At 41.1% G+C, this 21647-nt stretch overlaps 1 protein-coding gene across 5 annotated transcripts in view; it reads right to left on the reverse strand.

Moving 5' to 3' along the window:
* Window positions 1–21647, reverse strand: part of NFIA (nuclear factor I A) — a 395870-nt gene that overhangs the window by 105065 nt on the left and 269158 nt on the right. For all 5 annotated transcript variants that reach the window (XM_070468073.1, XM_070468074.1, XM_070468072.1 and 2 more), the window contains 2 exons: window positions 13581–13698; window positions 6692–6819 (listed from right to left, as the gene is read on the reverse strand). In XM_070468073.1, coding sequence (XP_070324174.1) covers window positions 6692–6819; window positions 13581–13698 — 246 coding nt within the window. The remainder of the gene's footprint in view (window positions 1–6691; window positions 6820–13580; window positions 13699–21647) is intronic.

Below are 21647 nucleotides of genomic sequence, written 5' to 3' on the forward strand. Positions count from 1 at the left end.
GAACCCAGAGAACTTGAGAAGGTTCACAGGGCAGCCATAAAACTGCCTTGTAAGATATATATATATATATTTTAGAAAAAAAAGATATATGGAAAATACAAATTTGTGTATACCAATGACTGAAAGACTAAGAGACATCATGTATCGCTTTCAAGTTTGTGAAAGTTTTTCATTTGAGGTGCAGTGGAAATCCAGTTTCACTGCCTCCTTCTGCAGACAGTGTCCCTAATTCTAAAGTCAGGTTGAACCACTCTCTCCTTTTACCCCTGTAGCATTTAATCCTGCTGGCTTTCAACCACCATGAGCTGGGAAGGTCTGTCTCCGTCAATAATCCTAACAATATTTCATACAATTAGAGAATATTAATTTTAACAAAGGACTTTGGCACTTGGAGCAGAAGTTCAAGTTGATTATTTAACTGTCATAACTTTGTGACTTCCCCGGTGGCTCAGTTGGTAAAGAATACGCCTGCAATGCAGGAGACCCCAGATTTGATCCCTGGGTGGGGAAGATCCCTTGGAGAAAGAAATGACAATCCACTCCAGTATTCTTGCCTGGAAAATTCCATAGGCAAAGGAGCCTGGTGGGCTACTGTCCATGGGGTTGCAAAGAGTCAGACACAACTTAGAGACTAAACTGAACTGAACTTTGTGACAGGGATGGGGCAGAAACCACAGTTCCCATCTGACACATGGTGACTGACAACAGAGAAAATCTGGTTTGCCATTGAAGACAGGGCTTCAGTGGAGTCATCTTTGAACCTACTCTGCACTGCACACAGTCAGCACTTAATAAAGATTCAAAGACTTGGTTTGACTTGAATTATATTGATAAGATGACCAGCTCTTCTTCTTCATGCACTTCAACTGGAGGAAGATGAGAGAGACAGAAGAATTTTCTTTCTTGTACTGAGGTATGAACCACTGTGTGAGGGTCCCGTCTTCTCTGAACATGTCTGAAAATAGGTAAGATTTCTATCTATCTAGAAGAGCATTAATGGCATTCCTACTTACAGTAGGGAGAAAGCTTGGGGAGTACAACAGTGAAAGTTCAGGTTGCCTCTAGATAAGGCAAGAATTGAGTGATAAGAGCCTGCAAAAGGAACAGTCAAGGAAGGAGCCTAGATCAGGGCTTTTCAACCACTAACATGTATAAGCACCACCAGAGATCTTGTTAATAGTCCATGGGTCTGGGGAGGGTCTGAAATTCTGTACTTTTAATAAGCTCCCAGATGATACCATGTTGCTGGTGCTTGGACCACACTTTGAGTAACAGATTAGACTTCACATAATACAGATTTCATAGTGTCTTACATGGGTGTTAATTAAGCTACTATAGGAGAAAATTTCACATGGAAATCTGAAAATATTCAGACAAAAATCAAGAAAGTTACAGAAAACATTCTACAGAAGATTTGTTATTGGAATTGTTGATATAGAGCTTGTGATAATGAATTGTCCTTTTATTTTTTTAAAAAAGCATTATCTTAAAAATCAACAAAGTATTACCTTTAGAAAAAAAGGATTTGATTCACTTAATGAAATACCCTTCGAGGTGACAGATACTTGTAATAAAATGCCATATACTACCACTTGTCACTGGGGCCCTTGGTTGAGCCTTAGCAATTGTTTGGCTTGCTTTTGTTGTTCAGTTGCTCAGTCCTGTTTGACTGTTTTGAGACCCCATGAGCTGTAGCCTGCCAGGCTACTCTATTCATGAGGTTTCCCAGGCAAGAATACTGGAGTGGGTTGCTGCTTCCTCTAGGGGATCTTCCTAAACCAGGGACTGAACCTGTGTCTCCCTGTCTCCTGCACTGGCAGGCAGAAACTTTATTGCTGAGCCACCGGGGAAGCCCATTGTTTTGTTTACTACTTGCTAATAATTGGATTTGACTGAATAATAGCCTACAGATTGAGAATATAGTAAACATCAATTCTGAGAGAATTACTGGTGGCAAATTCTGCTTTCAGATTTATGGAAAGCACCCAAATTCCCTGCTTTATAGGCTTCATTCATTCACTCAGTCAACATTTATTGAGTACCTATTATGTGCCAGACACTGTCAGGGATGCTGGGTGTACAGCAGCAGAAAAGACAGGCTCAGGCCCATTGCTCAGAGTGTATATCCAAGTTGGAGAACATAAGATAACAGGAGAAGATGGTATAAAGAAAGGAAAAGTTTATGAATTATAGGATGATGGAAGAGAAACAGCAGCTATTTTAAGTCACTGGAAGCCTCACTGATGATGTATTATTTGAACAAAGATCTGAATCCTGAGGATTATATGATTTTATAAGAAAAATGACAGATATCTGACTTTGTTAACAGTTAATACTGTTGGCTCATGTATTATGTCCTATGTGTATTTAATAAACCCACCATCCTTCCCTGACCTGGATGCACGTCAAGGGTTTGGGATAAGGAAGTGGGGGGATTTTTCAAGTTTTTCTGATGAACAATTAAAAAATTTTTTACTGTTATGTTTTTAATTTCAATACAAGCCTATCACACGAGACCTTAAAATACAAGCATAAATGTTTATAGTAAAAGAGGTTACTGGGTAGAGAAGACGAAACTTACATTCCAAAATCAGAACTGAAATTTGGATTAGGGATCCGCAGGTTTACTATCTGTATGGCTCTGGGCAAGTCACCTAACATTTTATAATTCTCAGTTTTCATCTCTACAGAGGCAAGCTCACTATACTTGCATGATTTAGGGCAATTAAAAAAAAAAACAAAAAACAAAAAAAACTTGGTACACAGGAAGTATTTAAACAATTGTAACCATACATACGAAAGCACCATGCTCAGTATCTGACCCAGTGTAGGCGCCTGCCTCTTGGTTTCCTTCCTATTCATTTGCATTATCAGTTCCTCTGCAGTTTTTCATTTGTCCAGATAAACAAGAGTTGATGGTATGTGCACTTTTGCTTGATAGAATTTCATAGGACTCATTTCATCAGTGCATGATTAGCTTCAAAGCTTCGAATCTAACCCAGTTTTGAGATAACTGGGAAATGAAACTAAGTGGAGAGAACAAATGCAGCATTGTAAGAGAAGCAAAAGTCAGCTTGAGGTTGTCTGATGTTTTTAAACTAACATCATCTTTAATCTCCTATGCCCTTCTTCCCAGATAATAAGAGCTGTGCACTAAAAGTGCTGAGATAAACTAATGGGGAACAGGATACTACAAAAGACATTTGAAAGAGCCCATGTAATTTACTGCATGTCTGGTTTGTTTTACTTTCCAAAGCCTTCCTGTTGCTCCAGGAAATTTGTCTCTTCTGGCAACCTTCGGCCCTCTTTTGGCCGGGGAGCACTGAAAAAGGATTTGAGGGCAGGTAAACAGATGCAAAGCTTTCTAAGTGGAGGAGTAAGCACAGGCCTTGCTTCCTGGGTCACATCTGAGACATAAACAAAGTATCCTTTAGTACTAGCTTGTGAGAATTATTCCAAATGTAGGCAACCAAGAGGCTGCTGGCCTTCAGATATGCATAAACTCCCAACACGTTCTGACGGTAATTTACATGTGTGGACCACTAAGAGCCTCCTACTCAATGAACTGTATTCCTGGGGAGATGCTAGGCCTGGATCAGTGTGGGAACAACATAAGGGTGTCCTCTGTGCCAAAAAGGGGATTGGGCTAGATGGAAAATCCCCCAAAAGGACCATCTGGCAGCATGAATTATCCACTTAAAATGGCTGGTGTGAATTAATGACACCAAAGCCACCAGGAACATGTACAACATCCTTCAGTTGAGTTTTAATGTCCCCTCAGGCCCTGTTTCAATTATGACTTCCTATGCTGAATATGGACAAATGTAAATTTATCCACTGTCCCCTCCCCCCACCCCGCATATATACCATGAAACTGCATTTTTCAACAATGAAACAGAAATAGAAAACGGAGCATCAGTCCAGGAATACAGTAAAACTGTGAGGGATTTCTCTAAAAGTATAAATTTTTTTTCTTAGAGAACCCCCCTACAATTAATTATATGCTTACACTATGTGTGTATATATATATACACACACATATATATAGCATGTGTGTGTGTATATATATTATAATAAGTAGTGTAATTACCACATGTGTGTGTATATATATGTGTGTGTGTGTATATATGTATATATATATATATATATCCTCCCCAAAAGGATTTAGCTATTAGACTTTAGTTATTTAATGACCATAAGGGATATAGTTATTCAAATGTTAAAATTTATGATCAGTTGAATCATAACATTCAGAAGAGAGGAACAGAATTACTCTGAATAAAAGAGTCACTAGGTCAACATATTCTATATTCAACCTACTCCCACAGCCCCCACATAGGCCCAAAGGAATCTACTTAAGGATCCAAAAGACAGTCTCTTGGTAGAGGAGCTTCATGTACATCAACACACAAAAAAAGCAGCTCAGTCTGTGTAAAACCGAGTTAGTATGACCCTCAAGCATAATGTCCTAAACCTACATATTTTGATTCTCACTTTCACAGAAGCAGGTAAACTGGCCAGGACTTTAACTGGCCTTTTAAAAAGGGTTCAAAGAACATCTAGATCTTTTAATTTTTTAACAGCACATAAGCTTCTCATTGGCACTATCCTGAGGTCGTGCTAGTGTGCATTTGGCAGCACGGGTGGTCAGCACGTTCATTTAGGCCACGATGTATTTCTTGACCGCTATCAGCAAACTGGCATGGATCTCAGTGTGGGGTGAGCTGATGGTAGCCCTCTGTAAAAGACCCATCACATCCTGAGCACTATGTTGATGATACTTAGAAAATGGTGGCACCAGAGGCTAAACCGCATCCTTATGCCTCCCGTATCACCACATAATGATCTTCTTATGTGTCTGTTCTCCACCCCAACTGTGAATTCCTTGAAAGCAGGAGCCACAACCTTCTCATTCAGCTTTGAGTTCCCAGAACCAGGCATAGTGCCTCATCCACAAAAGAGTTCCCAGTGAAACCTTGAGTGAATGAATGGATGAGTTGGGTAAAAAGATTAGGTAGAAGGGAGGCAAAGTGAAATCTTTGCATTTTGGTAAAGGGAACAAGATATAAAGGACTCAGCTAGTGGGGACCAAGATTTTATTTTTAATTATCATACAGTAAAACTGCCTGGGGGTTCAGAAGTAGAAGGCATGCATTTCTATTAATATGAATGTTAACACATGTATAGATTCTTGTAACCACCACCACAGTCAGGATACAGAACAGTTCCATCATCCCCCAAGCCTCTGCTATGTTGCTTCCTCTATAGTCACACTCTCTGAAGATTCTCTTTTGATATGTTAGGGGGAGAGAAAGGAGTTAAGATTGAAGGTGAAGGGGTTCAGAGATTTTCTTGGTGCTTGTTTTTGCAGGGAATTACTCTGAGGCAAGAATTGGGAAAATCTTTTCAAACTTACTGTGCTAGGTATAATTCTTAGTTGGGTTATGTATATTACCTCATTTAATTCTCAAGAGCACTGAAATGCCTACTATTATTGACAGATGATAAAAATGGGGACACTTGGTCTCAGAGAGGTTAGGTGGTTTGCCCATAATTACACAGCCAGCAGAAGCGGAGCCAGGATTACACTCAGCCTGTCTTTTTCCAAAGCCCACTTATTCTCTGCATCATTAGACTTTGCATATTGAGAAAGGTACCAGAGAGATTCTCCCTTGCCAGTCTGGAGGTTATAGACGCTGAGAAAAGTTTCAAAAGGCTTCTGATATCAGAATTAGTCACACTGCTCAAGACTCCAGAGTCAGGACTAAACTACCCCAGGAGGTTAGACTAGCAGTCATCATTTGCTTAGTTCAAGAAAGATAGACATAAAGATAGCTGTTCCTTTTATTTTCTCTTTTAGCTGTTCCTTTTAAATAGAAAAAGAATTGTGATGACAAAACATATTTAAAAGTTTCCTCATTTTATAAAGATCCGAGTGCAAGCTACTGCACAGGGAGCCCTTCTTTCTTCTCTAATGCTACTGATGCAGTCGAAAAAGTTGATGGATTTTTATTTTGATTATTAAAAGATAAAACCAAACCCAAAAGGCAATTAGCATAAAACGAAAGCCAAGGCAAATGGAACGCTGGATTGCGGTGCAGTGAAAACATCTCAGAGTAGAAAACCCTACACACCATTCCCAATCTTTCATCTCAGCTGAATGGCATCCTTGCACTGCCATCCTTTCATAAAAGCAGCAGTCAGAAAAAGAGACTCAGATGTATAGAACAGACTTGTGGACTCTGTGGGAGAAGGCGAGGGTGGGATGTTTCAAGAGAACAGCATCGAAACATGTATATTATCTAGGGTGAAACAGATCACCAGCCCAGGTTGGATGCATGAGACAAGTGCTCGGGCCTGGTGCACTGGGAAGACCCAGAGGGATCGGGCGGAGAGGGAGGTGGGAGGGGGGGCCGGGATGGGGAATACATGTAAATCCATGGCTAATTCATTTCAATGTATGACAAAAACCACTGCAATGTTGTAAGGTGATTAGCCTCCAACTAACAAAAATAAATGGGGAAAAAAAAAAAAAGCAGCAGTCAGGTACAAACACGTGTTGATGTGGAGAAAGTCAGAAAGTGCACTGCTCTGAGCTCACTCCCTTCGCTTGCTGCCTGGCGTCACTCCCTCCTCCCCGCCACCCCCGCAGCACATCTTAGACTTCACAGTGGCTGCCTGCCCTGCTTACCTGGCTCCACTTCATGCCACCCGCTGGACTGGCTTCCGCTCCCTGGGGAGCGCCCTTGGCCTGTGTAAAATGGCTCTTCACCAGGACTGTCCATTTCATCCTCCACAGACTTGAGGCGCTTCGTGGAGCTGAAATAACAAATGGGTACATGTTTAAAAGCCATCCAAACCGCCCTTCCCCTGGACGTGGCATCTCTGGTGGAAAGAAAGCCAAGGGAGGAAGCAATTGGGTAACTCAGTGTAGTTTCGTGGGCTTCTTTGGGCTCCTGTTCAGTTCAGTGAGTCACTGGATGGAGAACAAACTCTTGGGTCTATGTTGTTCCAAGTGTCTGGGTTTGGTTTTTATTGTCACTTGAGTTGCTGCTGCTGCCACATCCGGTTCCTTTTTCCTTTGAGGAACTGCTGGCTGGCTCCGTCTCCTGTCTGCACCTGGAAGACTGGGTAGTAAGCCCACATGTGTATCTCCCAGAGTGTTGGCTGGGGCGTTGCCATCAGCAATGATCCTAGACATCTACTCAACCCCTCTGGCACCCCAGGAAAGAGAAAAATCAGGGCACACAACCCTTGAAGAAAATCCTGAATTGCCTTTTGCTGTTTTTTTGCCATATTTTCTCATCTTCTACTTAGATCTTCTCATTTCAAAAATATTTATTGCACAGTGACAATACCTTCCTTCTACTTTTGTCTCATTCGTTCACTGTTTTGTCTCTAGTGCCTAGACTGGGACCTGGCCTCCTGTCACTGTGCAGGCTCTAGAGATAAAACGGTGAACCAACAAGACAAAAGTAGAAGAATTCTACTTATTCTCCTTGTGAGAATAAGGGACATGGAAAAAAGAGTGACCCAGTGACTTGCATGCCACTTCTCTACAAGGAAATTACCAAAAATGAAGTTCTATGCCATCAAGTGGGGATATTTTCATTTTGGAGAAGTATGGTTGGGAAATCTCCAGAATATATTCTATTTCTTCCAGTTAAAGAACTGAGGTCTTTTTCTCCCAATTTGAGGTTATAAGAGTTAAAAGGTAGTGAAACGCTACATGTTGCTAATGTTGTTCTAATTGTATTAACTGATTATGTAACTAACATACCAGAAGGAGTAGATTTCATACCTGGTGTGAGTACTAGATGAGTAATCTCTTCGTCACATGTCAGGTACAGAATTTTTAATATATGTATGTTCTTTCATCAAACATTTATTGTGCACCTCCCACATGCCAGGTACGGTGCTAAAGGCTAGAATATTGAAATGAATCAGATATAACTCCTGTCTTCATGGGGTTTACAATCTCATGGATGAAGAACAAGAGGTAAACAAAATTGTGCAAAGAGAAATACAGGTATGATGGTGGAACCAGAGGTTATAGTGGGCTCCTTGATGGAGGAAGAAAACAATGATACACAGAGAAGGTCGGGAAATGATGCCCAGAGGAGATGGTTCCTGAACTGTCTGTAAGAGAGGGGGTTAGGAGATGGGGCAGAAAGAAGAACAGGGCAGGGACAGGTTATTATTCAGCTGATGCACTCCTGAGGCAGCCATTCTGGATTTTAAGATACTGAAATACTTCATCAACTGGCAAAGTGCCACTCTCAAGCTCCTCATGTTTGCCCCAACTTTGTCACCCCATCTTTGGCCAGGACAGCCTCGTGATCCCAAACCTAAAGGGTTAAGGTATGGCACATTAGAGGTATTCCAGGCTTTGGCACTGTGGCAGGGCAGGTCTGTCCTAACTGGTGTGCTCCTATCACCCAGGTTATTAGCCATTCCCAGCATCACTCTGGGAGGGAGGTGCATGTCAAGCAGCAACAATACCACAAGCAGTGTGCGACACTCGCAGAGAGCTGACAGGTGTTTACTATGGTTAAAGTGGCAGGAGAAAGATGGGGTGAAGGTGATAGAAGATATTGTATGTCTGGACTTATCCTACAAGCAACAGAGGCTCCCTGAATAGATCTAAACAGGAAGTGACGTCAGGGTCATCTGTCAGAAAAGTCATTCTGGTAGTTGCAGAGATGATGGCTTTTGAAAAGCTAAGGGAAAAGAAGGGGACAGAAGCTCCCCCCGGGAGACAGTTAAGAGGCCACTGCAGCCATCCAAGTAAAAAACTGAGGAAGGCCCAGTTCAACACACGAAATTCTAGTTACTGAAGTTGCCATTCCAGGAGTGTTAGCCTTTAAGCTCTGTTCTCATGAAAGCTAGATCACAGGAAAGCAACAGACCTATGGCATGCTAGCTTAGTATCCAAAGGAAGAAACCTCTAGTGACTTATTTAATGTCCTTTGCTTGGCTTTCCTTGAAGTTTAATGAAAAAGATCCACTCAAATAATTTTTCTGTATTTTGTGTAAAACTGCATCGAACAGAAGTACTTTATCAAAGGACATACACAAAAAAATTCCTACTACATAAAACCAGAAAAAATGTGTATCTTTAAAAGAATTTCTAGTTTCCTTTTATTAGAAAAGGTACATTACATAACCTAGTGCTTTCCCTTCTTGCCTTGGGAACCAGGAATCTTAGGGCTAAACGTAAGGAATAACTCTGGGTTCAGGTTCCTGATATAAGAGTCTCTTCTATCTTTCCACACAGTTTCTGCCCTCTCTGTATTTAATATTATCTGTTGCATTTTTTAAATTGAAAGCCACTTGAAATAATTTTAGTTAGAAGTTGAAAGAATACAAATTGGAAACAGAATAAATATTTTCTTATGTTCCCTGGCAAATGAAAGGCAAGACCTACATTCTCTGACGGGAGCTTGAGATCTGTGGAGAAGGAGATTATCAGGATTTTTTTTTTTTAAATCTCTAGTGCCTATCACAGTATCTGACTAATAACAGATGCTCAAACACTGCTGAATTGGGCTACAGATTTAGAAACAGTCACATGAGTGCTTGTGACAAGGATTCGCCCAAGTGTTATGATTCAATGAGATCCCACCCAAAAGGCCAACTTCATTACCTGTCCTTCTCCAAGTATCAATATTTTTCTGAGTTTCTAATGCTTTTGATTTCCTTGGTGTCCTCTAGAATAAAATGCAAATACTCATGCATTAAGAGTTAGTTACTCAATTGTATTCGACTCCATGGACTGTAGCTTGCCATGCTCCTCTGTCCATGGAATTCTCTAGGCAAAAATATCTGACTGGGTCAGTAGCCATTCTCTTCTCCAGGGGATCTTCCTGATGCAGGGAGATTCTTTATCATCTGAGTCACTAAGGAAGCCCTACTCATGTGGTTATTAAATCCTAAAGGTGAGAGAGTCTATAGATATTAGCTGACCCTTCAGTTTGAAAGCAAGGACTGTCAGGGGTTGACACAGGATAAATGTTGGGAAGGTGGAGATACAGGCTAGAGGAAAGAACAAGATCCAGGAGGGAAGAAAATTAGAAGTGCTAGAAGCGATGGGTGGAGGGCTTCCAGGACAAAGTTTACTGACTTCACAAACCTGACAGCTGGTTTATCTTGATGAGGTTCTTTGGGATAAGAAAAGTATATTTCATCCCAAGTTTTACATTACCCCTTCTAAGATTTTGAACATATTTACTGGAAGGAATACAGAAGCTACAGCTAATGCCTATCAACCTTCTTTATTTTTTTTAATTTAGATATGAATCAGTCACTACTTTTGTCCCCCCTTTTTTTTTTTAAAAAAATTTTGGCCGTGCTGCACGGCATACAGTATCTTAGTTCCCCAACCAGGGACGGAACCCGTGCCCTCTGCAGTGGAATCTCACAGTCCTAACCACTGCACAGCCAGGGAACCCCCAGTTATTAATTCTGGTTTCTTGCTCTTGACTATCTAACACAAATGTTATTCTCCCAGAAACACTTGAGGGACACAGGAAAGGACCAGTGAGGTCTCTACACAAGAAGGGGGATAAATACTCTTTTATGTAATGATACACCATCTCTTCTTGGGTGTGGAATTTGTTCTGTCTTTAGCAATACTACCTAGAAATTAAGGGAAGACTATTACCTTCATTTCAAATATTTGCTTAATTCCTACTATGTGCAAAGCCTAGATGCTTTATCTTGTCCCTAAAGAACAGCAAAATGCCTCTTTCCTGAGTGTTCCTAATGCTCTGAAGTAAAAATCTTCATTCACTCGTCAGTCTGTATCGTGAGACTGCAAAGCTCCTGTTACTTGACTTTACATCCATAGTGCCTTACGGATCTCATATCCTTGGGACTTAATATATGTTTGCGGCTGAATTGGAAGAGTTTGGCAGGGGTCCCCAACCTCCGTATTGTGGAACAGTACCTCCTGTCAGATCAGCAGCAGCATTAGATGAGAAATAAAGTGCACGATAAATGTCATGTGCTTGAATCATCCCAACCACTCCCCCCACCCCAATCCGTGGAAAAACTGTCTTCCTTGAAACTGGTCCCTGGTGCCAAAAAGGTTGGGGACCGCTGCTCTAAGGGATCTGCAGTCCAGAAGGGGTGGCAGGAACTGTATATACCGCCAAGATGATAATAATAATTCAAAATAGCAAATGCTAACTGTCCATGAAAAGTAGAGATGCCAGATAATCCTTTCTGGGGGCTTCCTATTCTGTTGTTCCTTCCTAAAAGAGTGAGACCCATTCCTAAGAGGATTCAGTGTCAAAATAGCATGGTTTTAAAGTTCCAACAGCTCCAAGTTTGAATGAAGACTCTGCTATGTACTTGGTCTGTGACCTTGGGCAAGTTACTTAACTTCTCTGAGTTGTGGGCTGACCCACTGTTACCTGCAACACTGTCTGTACTGTAAAATTACTGTGAAGATAAACTCCTATCAGGTATGTAAAGCACCTAATACAGTGACTGCCACAGAGCAGGTGACCAATTAATATTGGCACAGCATAAACAAAGACTGATTGGTTGATGAACTTTTCTATATGGAAATATGGGGTATTCCTCTGGGCACAGTTCCTCAACTGTACACAGATAATTCTGCTGAGTCTATATATTTAAAGAATAATTTTAAAAGAATCATCTTAGGAGAGGCTAATGAGAGCAAAACAAACATATTACCAAGTTATTAACTACTGATGCTGTGTATAATTACTGCCTTATCAGGGTTAGCTATTTGCAGAATATGGGAAGGACACTAGCTTTCTAAAATACGTTAATAACCAGGATTCCATACAGCAAGTTGAAACAAAAGGCAAAAAACAGCTGGAGAAGCTGGGATGTCCATGGTACATGCACAGAGCACATATGAAAAACAAACAGTCAACCAACTTTTAAATTAATCACTAGCCACAAGTATTTGCAAAGCTTTTTTATGTTGACTAAGTGTAGTTACACACAATGTCCCTTCCATCAGCAAACATTCAAAATCCTCAGAATGTATTAATACCTGAATATGTTCAAAATCTCGTTCTTTTGTTATAAATGTTTTCCTTGAGGGGGGCGGGGGGGATGGTGCTGGAGATGACTTTTTTATACCCCAGTGAACTAGGGGGTACATTTAAATAACGTGAAAGATGATGGTAGGACTTGGTGGTTATATTTGGGAAAATACTGTTTCTTTAACTGTCTTCAAGTTATTGGTAATGACTCAGCTGATAATTTTTTTCAGTAATGATGGTTAAAATACATAAAGTCAAGGTAAAAATGAGTCTCTATCAGGGAAAATTTCTATCATCTGGACATTGTTTTAAATCCTAAAACGCTCGCTTTAGGAGGAATATACCTTTGTCAAATGTTTTTCTGCAAAGTACACAAACATTAAAGATCGTTCTGCACCATTCTTTTCTTTGTTGTCACAGTCCAGTGCTAAAGCCAATTTGTAAAAGAATACTGTGGGTTTAATGCCTAATCCCTTTCCCTCTGGTACAGGTTATCTGAAGACAACAGGATCTTGCAAAATGCTTCATTCTGATTTTGGCTTTGTGACCTCAAGGGGATCAAGCACCCTGGAATTGTTATCTGGTTGTGTTCTTTTAGCTTTACTCTTTTAAAGGTCTCCTGGTGCAACAGTGCTTGTGATCTGGCCCCACAATGCTGTCGGGCTGCATTTGCTTTTACATCTTCACACTAGGATATCAAATAGTTGCATCTCTCAGAGCAACTCCAATAGACCGGATTTTGAGAACTTTCAGGGTGCAGAATTAGGAAAAGAGCTGAAACTCAGCAGTAACGTTTGCTGCGGGCATGGAGACTGGGACTGTTGTCCCAGGGCCAACTTTCTGCCAAACTAGCCAAAATACTTCCCTAGTCAAGCCTTGTCCTTAATTTTCTGAGGACATGCTCTTTTCATACTCCATCCTGCCTCTATGTCTTTGCTCATGTCTTCACCCCACCCGGAATACCATTCCATGACTTTCCATCTCATTAATTCCAATTAATGCTTACAGTTTACAGCTGAACACAAGTCGCTCATTTTGGATAAAGCTGTCTTTAACTATTTTCAGCCCATGCCACAGAACTGACTGACTGATGTGTATGTGTGAGTCTGCATGTATATATGTGTATGTGTGTGTGTGTGAGTTTATGTTATTGTTTAGTTGCTAAGTCATGTCCGATTCATTTGCAACCCCATGGGCTGCAGCCCACAGGCTCCTCTGTCCATGGGAATTCCCAGGAAAGAATACTAGATTGGGTTGCCATTTCCTTCTCCAGGGAATTTTCCTGACTCGGGGGTGGAAACTACATTTCCTGAATTGGCAGGTGGATTCCTTATCACTGAGATACCTGGAAAGCGCCCCTCCTCCCCCGTACACACAGGCAGCTGCCTGTGCATCTGCTCTCTCTCCTCCGTGACACTGAAAATCCAGCAGGGCTGAACCCACTTCTAACATCTATTACCAGAGGCACACTGCTAAGTGTCCAGTAGGCCCAGAGTTAAAAATCAAGGTGTGTACACTGTGCAGTTTGACCTCTTTAAGAGCCAACAGTAAAATTACCTGGTAGAGGATGTGCTGGGTAAAGACCTCCTCATTGCTCCTGGACTCATGCTGTAGTATGAAGAACTTTCTAAATCTGAGAGAGAAAAATTGGGACCAGTTCCTGCAGCTATTGGTGCTAGAATTAAAAAAAAAAAAGAAAGAAATATCAGGTAAGGTCTGTGAATAAAAGATCAATGAGAGCATATTTCAGTGTTACATTTAACACATTTTATATTTGAATTTATATGGTTAGCTTATCCAAATTTATCAGTAATGAACTCAGACCTTAAAAGAATTCTGTCAGTAAAAATCCTCTGCATCAGAAGGACATATATTTTTTATAACACACCTTTCATCTTTCCTCTTTTTTTGTAATGGTAAATTGTCACTAAGGTTGCCATATTCCTGGACGCTTCTAACAAAAATACCTTCACATTTTGGTCTGCTACCTTTCTTGAACGAGCAGCATTCCCTGGGTTTTTCTAGCTTTGTTTGATCCTGATAGCTTCCACACATCTGTATTTTGGAATTAGTTCTGAATTGCAAATTCATCTTTTGCAGGTCACCCAATCCCAATTTCATGCAATGAGAATGTGTGATTTCCCCCTTACTCCCAAACACCTCAGCACCCTGCATACACCTTTACAGCACCTTACATACACCCTGTCCCACCTTCCAGTTCAAGGCAAGGTCCTCAAACTATGGTCCCTGAGCCATAATTTTTGTAGATAAAGTTGTACTGGAATAGCCTCACCCCTTCATTTACATATCATCTCTGCTTCCACACTGCAAGGGCAGAGGAGCTGTGACAGAGCCCATATGGTTCACTATGCTGAAAATATTTATATAGGAAAATTTGTCGACCTCTGATTCAAGAGACTGTTAAAAATAACTTTGACTACACATGATTTTCAGGGCTGACCCTTGTGTGAGATGTGATTCTCTGCACTTTTTATATGTCCTGGAGCCTCTAGATATCCTGTTTACAGGAGTAGCTTAATAAATATTTTAAAATGAATAAATAGCATCTACCAATCTTAAAAGACAATTCTGTGTAAAATTAGTGGTGTAATTATATACATGCAAGTAATCTGTTCTTTTGGAAGATTATACAAGACGGGAGCAATAGATGTATATTTTTTTCTGTATCAAGGCATTAGTTTGAGAGTTTTAAAGCCCACAGAAGTGGATATATAAATAAATTAAATAGAGGCTCATATCCATAAGAAGAAAGGATAATTAGGAAAATCATGAACCAGGGACTTTCACTCTTTCAACCAATGATTACTGAGAGTCTGCCACTGCCAAGAATTATGCTGGGTAAGGAAGACACTTAAATGAATGACATGGTCCCTACCCTGAAACAGCTCTAGAGAGTTAGGCTGACAGATTAACTTCAATACAGTCTGATAAGTCCTTTGCTAGAGTTATTCCTAAATTGATATGGCTGCATAGAAGTGGGTATCTAGCTCAGCCAAGGGATAAGAGGTTCAAGGGAGTAAAAGGGCCTCAGCAAATGTGAGGTCTGGGAAGAATTTTAAAAGGACAAGTAGGATTTATCCATTAGAGGAATGGAGGAATTCTAGGTAGAGGGAATAGCATTTATACAGGTAAGAGAACATAAAATGTGTATTGGATTATAATAACTTGGTAGGATGTGGTATATATTAACAATACATGGGGAAAGAGGGGAGATTTAAGGTCAGGTGGTAAAGAACTTGCTTGCCAATGCAAGAGATATGGGTTCAATCCTTGGGTCAGGAAGATCCCCTGGAAAAGGAAATGGCAACCCACTCCAGTAGTCTTGCCTGGGAAAGTCCATGGACAGAGGAGCCTGGTGGGCTACCATCCATGGGGTTGCAAATGAGTCAGACATGACTTAGCAACTGAAGAAAAACAATAACAATATGAAGGGTAGGTAGATTTCTTTAAGGAATATGAATTTGAGCTCAGTCAGTTCTCAAGTTTATAAGCTATGAAGCTCTTATCACACTCCAGTATAACGGGACTGTTGGGGTTATGCTGCTAGTATCTAATACAATCCCTTACACTAGGACGCAGTCAGTAAGCATTGGTCAAATGTAATTGTTAGTCAAAGGAAAACCAACAAAGTACAGGAATGCTATTGTCAAATCCGTACTTATAAACTAGACACGTCACCTGTGAGGAGAGTAAGTTTGGAGTGGGGGGGGCAGCTGAAGAATATAATCAATAAAACCAGGGAGAATCCAAGGGATAGAAAGGAGGAGCCTGGAGACAGATGTTTAGGAGCTGAAATTGAGAACGTGTATTGACTTCTGGAGTGTGGTAATAGTGGGAAAGGAGGGGCACAGGATAATTCCTAGGACAGATGCTTGGGAAACTGGGGAGATTGTGAAGCCATAATAAAACTATGGAATTAAGAAACAGCATGAGGGGCAAAGCAATTTCTAAAACAAACACTTAGTTGTTTGATAATGGCAATGGCTAGACCTTAATCACAACTATCATTCTATAAAAATAGTCACTGCTAAGAAATAGAAAATACTGAAATTCACATAGGCTTTCTGAAATTCAAACACATCTCTCAATGACAGGCTCTAATCGAGGAAGGTCTTTACTTCAAAAACAAATGGTTAGGCTTGACAATGAGTGCAAACAGAGTTCTAATGAATAATTTTGCTAGTCATTCCCTAATTTGCTTTTTATATCAAACTTATTTGCATAATTTCCCCTTTGATTTCATAATACTTTATGCCTTAAATAGGCTATGAGGTGCAGAGGGGATTGCTGTAATGGGGGCATGTTTCACCCATGACCCCTCTTAGCAGCCTGGCACATAATAGGTGGGTTTTTTTGTTTTTTGTTTTAATTTATTTGGCCGCACTGGGTCTTGGTTGTGGCACACGAGTTCTTCCATCATTCCTTGCAGCATGCAGGATCTTTTTGAGTTGCAGCATTCGAACTCTTAGCTGTGGCATGTGGGATATAGTTCCCTGACCAGGGATCGAATCCAGGCCCCCTGCCTTGGGAGTGCAAAGTCTTAGCTACTGGACCACCAGGGAAATCCCTTAATAGGTGCTTACAGTTTGTGCCTTCATGGAGCTTAGAGATTGGCATCTCTTATTAACTAAAAAAGAGGATATGACTGGATTTAGATTTTCTTCACAAGTTTCAAGATGGGGTTGGTTGAGGCTTCAGCTGGATGGAGCACTGTGGAAACTGCATGACCCTACACCTTCCTCTTGGAAGGAAACACAGAGCAAAATGTATGGAAGATGGACTTGACTCAACGAAAGAAGTCTGAGGCCCTCTATCTGCTGGTGAACATCCAGTTGCTCTTACATTTAACACTTTATCTATCATGCCATAGGGCTGCCCGGGTGGTGCTAGTGGTAAAGAACCCATCTGCCAGTGCAGAAGACATAACAGATGTGGATTCCATTCCTGAATTGGGAACATCCCCTGGAGAAGGGAATGTCAATCCACTCCAGTATTCTTGCCTGGAGAATTCCATGGCCAGAGGAGCCTGGTGGGTTACAATCCGTAGGGTCACAGAGAGCTGGACATGACTGAGGTGATTTAGAATGCATACACACAATCATGTTCTACTCTAGAAAATGTATTTTGCCTTGATTATATTTTTAAAATGTCAAGGGAGCCAGAATAGGTGAAGGAAGAAGAATGCTCGTGTGCATATGGTATGTCCACTTCTCAGAGAGAATAAAAAAATAATTAAGCCCACAGAAATGTTCCTTAACTTGCCTGTATTTCCTTCCTGTGAGCCACTTAGTACACTGTAGCTGTAATCTAATAACACTGGGTGTCCTGGCAGCATGTGACACCTCCCACAGCACCTACTGATTTCTGGTGAATAACATCAGGATTTGGCAAACTGATTATATATGTCTTGAGTTTTAAAACCTCACTAAATTTCTGAAATGAGACTGGGTTTCACACCTGAGTTACATAACCCTAATAACTCACAGATCCAAATTCTGCTTTCTTCAAAAGAGTCTTGTAAGGAAACATCATCCAGTCCCATCTGTGTGTATGTTTGGTATGCATGTCAGCTTATGGGAGTGGATTCTGATTTAGTGAAACTGTGACAGTCAAACAGAAAGGCTTTTTTATACCTGAGGGTAGAGGTCACGGTCAAAGTATCATTGCAATGCACTGGATATTCTCAGTGCCTCTAATCTGGGGAACAGGAAGAGTCTTGCCAAGTCACTAACAATTCAAAAGGTGGGCTTTTGGTAGGTTTTTCTGAGTACCTGGGGGCTCATGTTTTGAGAAGCACTTTATTTATTATGCCTAACTTAAATCTTAAACAATCTTTTCAGGAAAGGTACATTTTCTAGATGAGGCAAACTAAGCCCTTGAGTGAGGTTAAATCACTTGCCCTGGATCACAGAAGGCAAGAAAGAGACAGCCGGGGTTAAAATTCAAGGATGTCTGACCTCAAAAGCCGGGCTTTTTCTGCTGTACCACCCTGAATTTCATGTACAACATTGGTCTTAAACTTGAGATGATAAAAAGGTAAACATTGTATCTGCCCCCACAGGGTTTATAACCTAGTGGAATAATAAAAAAAATTATACCTGCATATCTAATGCAAGGCTAAATGTGTTAACTCTCACAGGGGAAATGACTAGAATGTGTTAGGGAGGTTCAAAGGAGTAACAGATCTCATTGGCTTGTGGGATCAGGAAAAGGGCTGACTCCAGGAAGAATGGGTGCTTAAGCTGAGCTCTCAAGGCAGGTGCGGGTTTAAAGAGGCCCAGAAGGAGACAGGAGAGGGTTCCTAGGCAGAAGGGAGTATGTAAGGTAAGTTTGGAGGTAGGAGGTAAGAGAGTGATCTGTGGGATCCATGACACTTCCTGAGTACGGGAGTGATAGAATAATGACTGAGTCTGAGCAATGTTGCCTCGTGCAGGCTTCCCAGGTGGTTCAGCGGTAAGGAATCTGCCTGCCAGTGCAGGAGATGCAGGAGATGCGGGTTCAGTTCTTGGATGTGGGAGCTCCCTTGGATGAGGAAGTGGCAACACACTCCGATATTCTTGCCTGGGAAATTCCACAGATAGGGAAGTCTGACGGGCTACAGTCCATGAGGTCACAGAGAGCTGGACACAACTGAATCTGCATGCAGGAGGAACATTAGTACAGCCACAGCATACAGACTGGACTTTGGGTGACTGCAACTCTGGAGGTGGGGACACCAGTTGATAGGTTGACTTGGGAGTCCTGGCAAAGGGGAATGGAGGCCTAATCTATGCTGTCAAGGGTGAAAATAAAATTTTCACAGTTGGTATCTGTCACCTCTTCCAGGATAGTGAATAGATATAAAAGGCAAGTTTCTAATTATACACAATGAAAGGGCATAAATAAGCAAACAATCATATTATTCTAATAAATATAAAATATAAAGATGAAATATAAATAATATATATATATAATGAAATGTGCTGATGGTGGTATTATGTCCTTTTTGCAAATCAGGGAAATGTATCTGCCCAGGATGTCAAGCTGGGCTTCTGGAGCTAACGACTAACTGCTTGCTGGTGTGGCATAGAGATTATGGCCACTGCCAATCAAACATGGGGGTGTTAAGGAAGGACTGGGCCAGCCACAATACTTCCTGTCTGCTCCATACATTGTGAAACTGATTTTTCTCCACGGGTACTTGACCATAGGCTTCATCATTTTTTATCTCTTATGAGATTTTTTATCTCTTATAAGATCTCTTATAAGATTTTCTACCCAACTAGACTGAGAGCAATTTAAGCTCTGTAAGGATAGACATCCCAGGGCATAAAAAAAGTGCTGGTCAGGGCCTCGGAGAGACTGCCCTGCCAATAGAGTCTAGCCCTGCCAATAACCACCAGAGGAACTTGGATGAGTCACTTAAGCTCTTTGGACTCATAATGCTAGTAATAATTATAATAAAAATGAAAATCCACTACCACTGCCACCAGCACCATTTACACCACTGATACGGTCATCACCATCACAACAACAAGGACTAACATTGACTAAGCATCACTTCTGGGCAGACACTGGCTAAGAGCTTTAAGCACCTCATCCTATTTAATCCTCACAACACCACTAGGGAGGCCTGAGGCATGAGGAGGGTTAGTAACTTTCCTAGGTCATGAAGTTGGAGGGTTACACCAGGTGGCCTTTAATCCTACAGATCCCACAGTCTCTTTTATATCCCCAAACAGCTGATGATCAATAAATATGTTTTGAATTAAGAAGAGTAAATATCTATTCTCTTCATTTGCACCCCCTCCCCCCAAACTTTAAGTGGTGCAAACTGACACTTAGAAATCTGTAAATACACATAAATGGTGAGAAAGGGCTTCTCATTCCTCTTAATCAGCACTGCGATTAGTCCAACCTAAAGCATTTGTGGATTTTTGCTCCACAGAGAAGTTTTCCTCAGAAGGTTAACTTTGGGGAACTGTCTCTTAGATTTTATTCCTAAGTCATTCATCGCCCTGCCCCCACCCTTCTTTCCTGTCATCAGTAGAATGTAGTCTTTGTGTCATTTCTTAATAAATGGTTTGCTATTAAGGAATCATTACAGTAATGTGGGCTATTGGAAGAAAGGGGTTACTTTAGTAGCCAACCCTCTTAATGACCTGCTCTTCAGTACACATTAGTAGTTGGATAAGGTTGTGGTTATTGAACTTCTGCCATCCACCAGAGACAATCTGCTCAGGCTTGCATTGTTGGAAAGAGAGGATGATGGAAAAAAAAATTTTTTCTATCCAAAATTTCAAGCTACTCTGCCTGGGAGATGACAGGGCACTGAGTTTACAACTTGTTTAATGGGAATCAGCGGGGAGTATAACCTAAATGACTGGTGAAGCCAGTCTCAGAGAAGCACATCTTCTCTGAGAGTCTGCATTCTGTTGTCGTTCAGTCATGTCTGACTCTTTGCAACCCCATGGACTGTAGCATGCCGGGCTTCCCTGTCCTTCACTATCTCCTGGAGTTTGTTCAAACTCATGCCCTTTGAGCTGGTGATGCCATTCAACCATCTCATCCTCTGTTGCCTTCTTCTCCTTCTGCCTACAATCTTTCCCAGCATCAGGGTCTTTCCCAATGAGTCGACTCTTCACATCAGTTGGCCAAAGTATTGGAAATTCAGCTTCAGCATCAGTCCTTCCAAGGAATATTCAGGGTTATTTGATCTCTTTGCTGCCCAAAGGACTCTCAAGAGTCTTCTCCAGAACCACAGTTCAAAAGAATCAGTTCTTCGGCACTCAACCTTCTTTATGGTTCAATTCTCACATCCATACGTGACTACTGAAAAAACCATAACTTTGACTAAATGTACCTTTGTTGGCAAAGTAATATCTCTGCTTTTTAATATGCTGTCTAGGTTTGTCATAGCTTTTCTTCCAAGGAGCAAACATCTTTCAATTTTGTGGCTACAGTCATGGTGTACGGTGATTTTGGAGTCCAAGAAAATAAAATCTGTAGCTGTTTTCACTTTTTCCCCATCTATTTCCCATGAAGTGATAGGACTGGATGCCATGATCTCAGTTTTTTGAATGTTGAGTTTTAAGCCAGCTTTTTCATTCTCCTCTTTCACCTTCATCAAGAGGCTCTTTAAGCCAGCTCTTTAGTTCATCTTCACTTTCTGCCATTAGAGCGGCATCATCTGCACAACTGAGGTTGTTGTTCACCAAATATTTATGGAGCAACTCTAATGTGCCAGGCACTGCTCCAGGTGCTTGATATCCATCAGTGGACAAGATATACAAAAACCCTTGCCCCGGTGGTGTTCACATTTTAAAGATTAAAAATCACACCTGGCCCTCCCTCAAATCTGCATGACAACTAAAGAAGATATGGAATAATGGCCAATAGGTAGCCCCCAAGAAAGACTATGAGGATTTAGTAGTGGATTTCCAACTTCTAAAATAACTACTGAAAGAAAAGAGAGGTACATTTCTCTCTAGAGTACATACTCTAATATACTCACAGAGACTTTGTGAACTTGTACTTTAAGACTAGAGGGGACAAAAAAGTCCAACAACAGCACACAGTTCTGAGAGCCCAGCACACTTTAGTGTTGTTTTGCATGCCAACAGA

The sequence above is a fragment of the Odocoileus virginianus genome, chromosome 5 (genome assembly GCF_023699985.2).
Source record: "Odocoileus virginianus isolate 20LAN1187 ecotype Illinois chromosome 5, Ovbor_1.2, whole genome shotgun sequence".
NCBI classification, from domain to species: Eukaryota; Metazoa; Chordata; class Mammalia; order Artiodactyla; family Cervidae; genus Odocoileus; species Odocoileus virginianus.